A 10,169-nucleotide genomic window follows, 5' to 3' on the forward strand; every position below is an offset into this window, starting at 1 on the left:
GATACTCCTTTTACAGTTTCTTTGGTACCTATCTGTTTCACTGCAGGGATTATGCAAAAAATGGAGTCTGCAAAGGGAGTCACGCCTGAAACACTTGTCACATATGCTTTGTCTCCATAACTCCCACATTTCTTTAGTTGGACCCCCACGGTGAAGTTGACACTATATTGTATCCAGGCTTTGCCAGCACATGTTAGAAGTATGCTGAATTGGAGTCCTGTGTCCAGACTGGAGTAGCATGAATCCAAATTACCTGGTTTATGAATTTGATAGAAGTTTCTGGGCGAGTACCAAGCTTCTCATCTAGTTGAACCACAGCTATTTGTCTTAAAGATTTTTATAAAACCACCAGTGTTTATGTACACCTTCAAAGTTCCCTAAACAGAGCTTGTTGCCTCACAGATTCTACAAATTATCTCTAGAGCTTTGAAGCCTCCTTGAACCACAGCCATTTGTTTTACATACTTCACAAGTTCTAATGGGAAATCTGTGTCGCTTGTAAATTATGTAAAAAAGATCAACTCTCTTTGGTCCAAAAGAAGTCGGAAGTTAAACTTTCCACAGAGTGCAATTCCATTTTTTAAAACTCTACTTTATGAAAAATAATCCCATGGACTAAAGCTCATACAGAAATAGCGATTGAAACTAAATTAACATTTCTAAACTTTGCTGTTTTAGAAAGAGGGTTTAACAGAAAAGCAAAAGAATGCCTAAAGTAAAGAGGTCACTTTCAAAACCCCCTTATTGGAATAAAATGCCTTTCCTGAGTCTTTTGAATTGTCATAAAAATGTTCTGACAAATAGAAAATGTGCAACAACATTTCAAGAAGAATTATTTTTCCAATTTCCAGGTACTTGTGGGTTCATAATCACACTTACAATGGATGGAAAAAACGCTACAGCCTAAAAGGTAATGAATGCCCCCAAAGTTACAAAACAAAAAAAGTCCTGGAGCACCTTAAAGACTAACAAAATAATTTATTAGGTGATGAGCCTTTGTGGGACAGACCCACTTCTTCAGATCTACCTCTCTGTGATTATTCACCAAGAAAGATACTACAGTTATCCATTTGGAATGGAAATCCATCAACTACATGGAAAAACTCACAATAGAATTTTCCAGATCTGAAGAAGTGGGTCTGTCCCACGAAAGCTCATCACCTAATAAATTATTTTGTTAGTCTTTAAAGTACTACAGGACTGCTTTTTTGTTTTGTGAAGATACAGACTAACACAGCTACCTCGCTGTGACTATCCAAAGTTACAGTCAGCAAGGGATCTCACTGACTTAGGCATACCATGCAGTTGTGGTGGTCTATGGTAAAAAGTGACTTTCATCATCTATAAAACTGAGTCAGCATTTCCTATCTCTGGTTAGTCCACAAACTGATAAAAGTAACCAAAAAAAAAAAAAAAACCCACACATTTTTCTCTTGTGAAATATTTTGTTGAAATAATGAAATGTGACAACACCAATGCATTTTGGTTTAGGTGTTCCAGAATCTGAAGAAGTGTGTCTTTCCCAAAAAAACCTCATTACCTAATAAATAATATTGTTAGTCTTTAAGGTACTACAGGGCTGCTTGCTTTGTTTTACCAATACATGTATTCTCATCAGAGTGCATAAAACCCACAGAAACTATACTGACATTTCCCAAAGCAAAGACCAGTTTGCAGGAAAAAAACAATCTGACATAACTAATTCTAGACTACATAGATATGTCTTTTAATAAATTTCCTGCAAGCCCGCAGTTGTGGACTTCTGAACACGCCAAACAGGTCAAATTAGTTCAAACTAATCTTCCTTAATGAACACTGCTCCTGTGTTGAAACCACTATTTATGTTCTTTTGTTATGTAAGAAAGAGTCCTAGAGGCTTTGTCTATAACTGTACGTTAAAGGTTTCATTCAAACATTATGTCCCTGAGAATAGAATATACAGAAGTAGTTTAAGAAGCCAGCAAAGAATGTATTACAAAGCTAAAAATAAAAACTTTGTGAAAAAAGGACTGAGCAGAACACCACATGAAATCTGATGAAAACAAAAGCAGTAATAATGAAACAAGCATGCTACTGCCACTAAGAAGAGAAACCAAAAAACAGACAAACACAAAATACCCTGGGGCGAGGTGGAGGGGAGTGCATATAGAAGAGCTAGGAAGAGAAAAAGAAAATTAATGAATGCAGTTGTGAAAAAGAGAGGGACTTGAAAACACCAGAGGAAAACAGTTAAGAAAAATAAAGAACAGGAAACACATGAGTACTTTTCACAAATAACAAGCAGTTCTATGGCACTTTAGAGACGAACCAATGTATTGGGTCATGAGCTCTCATGGATAATGCTTGGTTTCTAATTTCTAATTCTCAGTGTATTTTGAGCAGAGCCTGGGTATCCTATATACAAATAAGAGGACTCATTATGATAGTTTTCAACCTCTTTTTGAGTAAAGTTAATTAGTGGTGAATTATGAGCACTTCTTTAAACTATTAATGTAAAATAACAGTTTTACAGAAGGAGGGGATCGTGATCATATCATCTGGCAATGGAGAAACCCACAGAGTACAATCTGTGACAACATCAAAAGGGTGTGGGGGGGAGGGTTTGATAACTGTTATGAGTGCAGTACACACATTTTGTTTTTCCAGTTTGGTGGTAACCATTAACATCAGTACAGTCTTCCATTCTCCACTAATGGGCTGCATCTACATTACTTTCCTCTTTCGAAAAATCAAAAATGCACATGAAGTTCCGATTTACAAAGCCCGTGCTTCATTTGCATAATCTCTTCCAATCACATTTTTCTTTCAGGAAAAAAAAACTCTTTTTTGAAAGAACCCTTATACCTCATTTTTTTCCAGGAAAAAGAGTTCTTTTGAAAAAGGGGTTGTTTGTTTTCAAAAAAGTCCCATCTACACTGCCTCTTTTTCGAAAAAATCTCTTCTGAAAACGCAATCAGAAGAGATTATGTAAATTAAGCATGAGATTTTTTAAATCAGTGCTTCGTTTGAATTTTCAATTTCCCTCATTGGCATTCCTTTTGAAAGAGGAATGTAGTGTAGATGCAGCCTAGCATCCCTAAGTTTTGGGAGGAGTAACAGAAAGAACCATTTCAGAATGGAGGAATATGTTTTCTACTTCCATCCTCCTGCTTTTATACTTGGCTTAACAAAAACCAACAAGTTATACCATTCACCTTACTTCACCAAAGTCACACTGCATGCAGCTCCACCTAAGACAAAATGAACAAAAGGAAGCATGCACAGAACCAACTTTCTGAACACAGGGACTGTATCTTTGCCAAAGTGTGTCATCCACAATCCAGCATTTAATAGCTCAACACCAGGCTGAGCCAAATCCTGACTCTCCCTGAACATATTTAGCACTTTGTACATTTTACAAGGAAACACACAAACTGAAAAATAAGTACCAACTATGCAGGAAGAACTGGGCTCTCAAATGGATAATGTAAATCTCTATTCACTCAGGTCTCTCTTTAGCATTGAACTAGAGTAGGTAACAAAAGGAGATCAGATAAATGAACTATACTTTAAATAAGCCAGTCATCTAAACAGAATTGGTATTTTATGTGTATGTTTCTAAGAGTCACACAGATGCCATTGTTTTGAGTGCTGAAGAAAAACAAAGAAATTTTGATGAAGACCAACACTTCTCACTGAAGTCTACAATCCATAGTCTAATCTGCAAGTGGAAATTAATTTACATAACGAATCATACCCATTGTCACTGCCCCCAGGTTTTATGAAAACTGGATTATAAATTTGAGTATGTATAATTCAAAGATGCTTTAGACAAAATGCCTCAAGTAACATGCCAATTTTAATGTTACCCTCTGCTGAATGTGTATATCCTGTTTTTCCTATGTATTGTTCTTGTATGTAAAGTTAGAAATATGAAGTGTGGATCTGTTTATAATCCTAAATGTGCTAATGAGGGGCATTACAGCCCCTTGAGATATCTGACTGAAATCAATGACCTGAAAGCGGTCATTTCAAGAACCTCAAACTTTGGTCCTAGAAAGACAAGTGACCATGCCACCTGATACTGGAATCTGGCATTTATGCATGGTTTTGGGGATGCTCAACAAAGGGTTCCTGCCTTGAGGAAAAGCCTCAAGTAATTTAAGTAATTAGAAGCTATCAGTCCTTGGTCTTCAGCTGGCCTTTGAAACTGCCTGGGCTACCATAAGAGCCTTCAGAGTATTCCAAAGAAGCTGTTGATTGAGGTCGGAGTAAAAAATAAAATAAATAAATGAATAAATAAACCAGCTCACTGGAAGCTTTTTACCTTCAAAAAGAACAGCTTTTTAGGATAAGAATTTGCATGTAGTAAGTTTCTTAGTAGATTAGAATTAGCTGGCAGTTCTATTTAAGTAAATAACATACTTTGATCTGACTGGTTTCCCTTGCAACCATTTAAATTCTGCTTTTCATGCTTAAAAACTCTTCTGTTTATTGTCAAGTCCAATGTCAATAATTGTCACCTGGGAGAAGTAACCACTGTGCATATTGCTCTTTCATTGATAAAGTAGGCTGAACACCTGAGCTTTCACTGTGCAAAACTTTTACATCGAGTAAGACAGATTTATTTGGGGGTTGCTTTCTGGGTTGCTGAACCCTTACAGCTGAGCCTTCCCAGAGCTAAACTTGTTCAGTGTCTGTGTTGCTCTGTAGAGGGAGTGGTAACCCCAACTCTGTAGTTTGGCTGGGGGAGAACAGAGGATCTGACACAGCAGGACAGAGTGGTGGGCAATCCCAAAGAGCAGCAAGGTGGGTGTCAATGGCATGATCAGTACACCAGGGGACAACCCCAAGGGGACTTCTGTGATTCATACCACCACACCTATCATATAATATAAAATTTTTTTAGGATACGGTCTCTTTGCAAGATTGATACAAAGGTGCACTTCAGGAAGTAAGCTGAAGAGGTGGATCTTTAAAGATCTGGTTACAAAATACGCTGCAACCTAAAGGTACTATGGTAAAAATGCACAAGTAATGTTCATTAGAACAGGTACAGAAAACAGCAGCAGCAGCAGCAGCAAGTGTCTCCCAAAAAGCTCAAAGTGTTGTACTTCCAGGAATAGTTAAAGAAACCTACCCACACGAAAGGAATACTTAATACTAAAAATCAACAATTTTTAAAGCAATGTCTAAATTAACAATTTTAAACATAAACTCAAAGGACAAAAGCACAATTTGTAAAGAGCAAGTACGACAGAGGAAAAACTTCAATCATACAGATTAAATCATTGCCAGGAGAATGAGTACACTGGAATAATCTGTTGGTACCTCAATGATGGAAAAGGCATTCTAACAGCAGAGCTTTCACAGCCTCATATGTACATCTGAGTCTCTTTAATGGCACAAATCTTTTGACTGGAATATGAATGTTTTCCACAGGGCTTCCATTTTACATCATTAGTGGATGAATCTACTAATCCCATTTTGACCTGCTTATTAAGTGTAGAGTATTCAGTATGTTTAATCATAAAATACTCAGTACTCTCTGCCACAAACAGTTGATTTTTAAATATGATTTGCCAAGTTCACAGCAGTTTGAGGAAGAGATCAAGTGCTGCAAATAAAAGTCACTCTCAATACCTACTTACTGAGGATTTCCATCAGTTATGCAATGCACAAATAAAAACAGAAGAGCACACTGGAATTAAGCTACTAATTGATTTTGTGAGTTTAATCATATGGAACCCTAAACATCCAAAGTTGTAATTTCTTTAAAAAAAACTTAACAGAAAACAGTTGGCTAACAGGGTACAGAGACTGTTTTGACTGCCATCTTGGTTACTGGCTCCTCAAAACAAGAGCTGCTGCAGGGAAGGTTATTAGTTCAACACTGACCTGAATGGTGGAAGAATCAGATCCATATGTATGGTAGGGTGGGGAAAAATAAGTGAAGAGGGTTCCTTCTATTTCTCAACAATTGTCCTCTGGACAATTAAGGAGCATCCTTGACAGGAAAACCCTTTTGGTCCTCTTATCTCTGTTAACGACATAACTTTGCAACAAGCTTTTGCTATAAACATTCCACTAACAATTTACAAACTCACCCACAACTGAAATGGAGCCTTTTCTAGAGAAAAATGCAACATTCATTCTGCACTAGCAACTTGGTAATGACACTGGTTCTTCCTACTGTTGCAATCAATGTCATTAAATATCCCCAAATAAGCTGTCAAGAAGTTGCCCTTTCATCTCAGATAAATCAGGGATCTCCAGACCCCTACCACAATGTCCAGGCAGAGGTTCAGTAGCTGCCTCAAAGAAAAGACACTTAACAATTAAACACCAGTTTTTAACTCCTCCAAGCACTTTACAAATATGAAACCTTACCAACAGCCCTGAAAGGTAGGTAAGCATTATCCCCATTTTACAGACAAGAAAATTAAGATACAAAGGTTATCATCTATGGAAATTTTTGTTTTGCAAACGCCAAAAGATTTATATGGCCTCAGAAGAAACCAGTGACTCATTCAACACAGCAGCAGAAGTCAGTGTCAAATCTAAAAATACATCTAGATTATGTGAAAGATCAACCCCATCAGAGTCGACCTTCCAGAGTTCAATTTCACATGCCAGGCAGAGATGTGCAAAATCTAACTATATGGGGTCAGCAGTCAACCCCTGTACTCCTCAATATTGCGAGAAGTAAGGGATGTTGATGGGAGAGTTTCTGTGAAGAGATGGAAGAGTACTGTGAAGACAGCCAGGTAAGTTGATTGCAGATATGTCTACTTTAGCTATGCAACTGTTGTAGCTAAAATTGCATATGTACAGTCGACTTACCTGCCTAGCGTAGACCAAACCTAAGATTATAACTTCACAAACTGCTAACTCCTTATCCTATGTTTCAAATTTAATCCATGCTATCATGGTCTCTGTTGCAGAGATAGATAACCCTCATTTCCTGGTGTCCTGGGCACTCTTACCACTGGGCCATAACGCAGCTCTCCTTTCCAGATCAGTGTGGGCTTTCTTTGGAGATCTCCATTAGCCAACAAGCTTTTGGAGTTAGCAGCCAGAAAATATTTCTACAGTTCTTCACCCGACACTTAGTCACTTAAAAACTGTGGGAGAGACCCAACATGAAGATCTTTGTAGTTCCAAAAAGTACCCAGAGGAACACCATATAAGAGAACGAGACATGATGCGATCTGTGTAATGTGAAGTCCTGTGGCACCTTACAGACTAACAGATATTTTGGAGCATAAGCTTTTGTGGGCAAAGACCTGCTTCATCAGATGCTCACAAAAGCTTATGCTCCAATGTATCTGTCTCGTCTATAAGGTGCCACAGGACTTGCTGTTTTTGAAGATACAGACTAACTCAGCTACCTCTCCGATACTCTGTGTAAGGTATTATTCAACCCTCTAGCACACAAACAACGTGGGGAAACTAGTCTGTTGAATAACCCCTTTGACCCCATGTTCCAACTCTCCTTTCACACTGCCAGAATTGCATTGCCACTGAAACAATCTGTCTCCAAACACTGTCACAGGAATCACATCTGAGGAGCACATTCAATACTGCCATTCAGCCGGCCTGAGGCCAGCAGGACGGACAACAGTCAGGAGCCCAGGCGCTTTGCACTGTCATTTCAGGAAGGAAAGAAACCCGCCACTTTAAGTTCAGAAATAAAGGGCCAGGACTCCCCTCCGCCTCCCGCCGGCTCGCCCCTGGAGTGACCGAGCCAGGGAGCTCAGCCCAGGGACAACACCCCCGGAAGAGCCCAGCGCTGCCTGTTGGTCTGGAGGAGCGGCTAGGTGGAGACTCCCCCAGCCCCGCATTCCCTTCCGAGCACGCCCTGCCTGCGCCCCCCGCGGCCGCCAGGGGCCACACCGGCGCGACTCAGGAAGTTGCACGAAGTCCTCCACCACGGGGGGGGAAGGGGGGGCAGGCCCGCGCGCTGGGAAGAGGGAGCCGCCCGGGGGGATGGGCCGAGGCGCGACGGAGTTGTCCGGGCATCACGGCCCAGTCGCTCCCGCCCGCCCCGCGCCACGCCTGAGCGGGCGGGGGCAGTGGGAGGCGCGCACCGGGCATTACTCTGGGGGCAGCAGCGCTGCAGCGCGGGGGGAGGCGGACTCACCCATGTTCCTGCCGGGAGGAGCGGAGCGCGGCTCTCGGGGTCGGGCTGAGGGGAGCTGCTGCCGGGGAGGGTCAGGCGGGAGCAGCGAGCTCCTGAGGCGGGGCGGCGGCTGCGGGCCGGGCTGGGGGGAGGACTACGTGGGGGCTGGGCCCGGCCAGCCCCGCCGCTGCTGTCGGGGAGGGAGGCGGAGAGCGGCCCGGGAGCAGCGCGGCTGTGTGTGTCTCTCTCGCTGTGTCGATTGGATTATGAGTCAGTGAGTACATCCGGGCAAGGCCCTCCTCTGGAGACACCCGGCCCAGCGCCGCCCGGGGAGCCGGGAGGAGGAGCTGCGGCGGCGGCGCTGCACAGTCGCGGCGCTGGCGGGTTGCGGGAAAGTCGCTGCCTGAGCGGGTTGTCTCCCCGCCGCGCTCCGCCTCTCCCAGCAGCGCCTCCCGGCCTGGGCTGCGCCCCGCGCGCGCGCAGGTTCCGCCGGCCGCAGCTGGTGCGTGGTCTGGGCGCGCGGAGGTTTCGCGGGGAAACGCCGAGGCGGTGCCTGGTTGGGGCTTTACAGCCCGGGTCCAGGGCGGAGCTCCTCACCCATAGCCGCCGGGGCGGAGTTAGCGCAGTTAACGTCCTGTGCAAGTTACCGGATTGCGATCGCCTTGTGATTTGGAAATCGCGTTAGCAGTTACGGTCAGGCAGCGGCGGAGATTCCTGGTTCAGGAAAGGAGCATTTGGAGATCCCCGCACAGCTTGCATTATACAGGAGGCAGATTTGCAGAAGCACGCAAGTCCAACTAGCCAGGCGATTGAACCTGCGTGTGTGAGATCTGTAAATTGTGTTGATGTGACTCTTGCCGAGAGAGAGAAAGAGAGAGGCTGCTTGAGAAGTGCTGCATGGCTGCTTTCTTATTTTGTGAAGATGCAGACTAACATGGCTCTCTCTGTGGTTGACGTGTTCAAGACTCTCACTTTTTCAACTTCTCCAGCGCCCTTCCCCACATGAACCAGCACTGCCTGGCCCGGCTGTTTTCCTGAGGTTTTAGAGGGTTTAAGCCTCTTTTATAAAAGAGGACAATGTTTAGTTTTCCACTCTAGACAAGGCCGCTGTTGGAACCCAACGTGTGATTTTAACATCCCTCTATCCATGCTGACAAGTAAAAGCATGTTCGCCCCTTGGTGTCTAGTCCCATTTTTAATTTTTAAACTGATTCTCAAAGAATAAATTATTTCCTTGTGTAAAACACACTTCCAGGCAGAAGAAAGACACAACGCTTCCACCCCTTGGTCTCCTAAACTTCTGCTAACCAAAACAAAAAAAAGGAGAAATTAATAGTTGTTTTTAAAAACCAAAACAAAAACCATACCCCAACACATCTGGAGTGTTTTGATGTCTATTTTGTGCCCGTTGAACACTCCAGATCCACAAACCAGTTAGTCAACATTTTAATGGAATGGGGCATTCTGTCAAAGACCTCAAGGTATGTGTGTTAATGAAGAGACATTATCGCTTTTAGAAAGAGAAGTGGACGAACTGACATTTATATTCAAATTCGAAGCATTAACACATGGTTTAAATCGTGATGGAAACTTTCTGAGTCACTAAAGGGGCTCGTCTGCATACTTGACTCAATCTAATTCTTGATCTTCTCCGCCCACCCCTCCACTCTCTGATTTGCTCACCTTGATTATCTTTTTCTGATTTGTCCTCCTTGCTTACTGTTTTTGGTTCTCTGTGTCTTAAATATTGAGTCTGTTCTGGTCTGGCTATGGTCTGAAGAAGTGAGTCTGTCCCATGAAAGCTCACCTAATAAACTATTTTGCTAGTCTTTAAAGTGCTACTTGACTGCTTCCTGTTTTTTTGGTTTGTTTGTTTTTAATATTTAGAATAAATTGCCCTCTTCATGGGGGGGGGTTATGTTTGTGAGTCTTTAGTATTTATTGTAAATTGACCTCTTGAGAGTAGATTTTTATTTGTGGGGTTTTTATTTATTTTTAATGTGTGTAGTAATTTGATATCTTCATTGTGGGTTTTTTTTTTCTGTTTTAGAAATACAGAGCCAAATTT

General features: G+C 42.3%; 1 protein-coding gene across 4 annotated transcripts in view; it reads right to left on the reverse strand.

The window, feature by feature from the left end:
• The window catches only part of RAP1GDS1 (Rap1 GTPase-GDP dissociation stimulator 1), a 173,598-nt gene extending 163,660 nt beyond the window's left edge, over nucleotides 1–9,938 (reverse strand). The window contains exon 1 of one of the 4 annotated variants that reach the window (XM_074993570.1): nucleotides 8,123–9,938. In XM_074993570.1, coding sequence (XP_074849671.1) covers nucleotides 8,123–8,126 — 4 coding nt within the window. In that variant the 5' untranslated portion in view covers nucleotides 8,127–9,938. The remainder of the gene's footprint in view (nucleotides 1–8,122) is intronic. The other 3 variants (XM_074993568.1, XM_074993569.1, XM_074993571.1) reach the window with 3 other exon arrangements.
• Between the last annotated feature and the right edge of the window lie 231 nt (nucleotides 9,939–10,169).

Source organism: Carettochelys insculpta, chromosome 4, assembly GCF_033958435.1.
Source record: "Carettochelys insculpta isolate YL-2023 chromosome 4, ASM3395843v1, whole genome shotgun sequence".
NCBI classification, from domain to species: Eukaryota; Metazoa; Chordata; order Testudines; family Carettochelyidae; genus Carettochelys; species Carettochelys insculpta.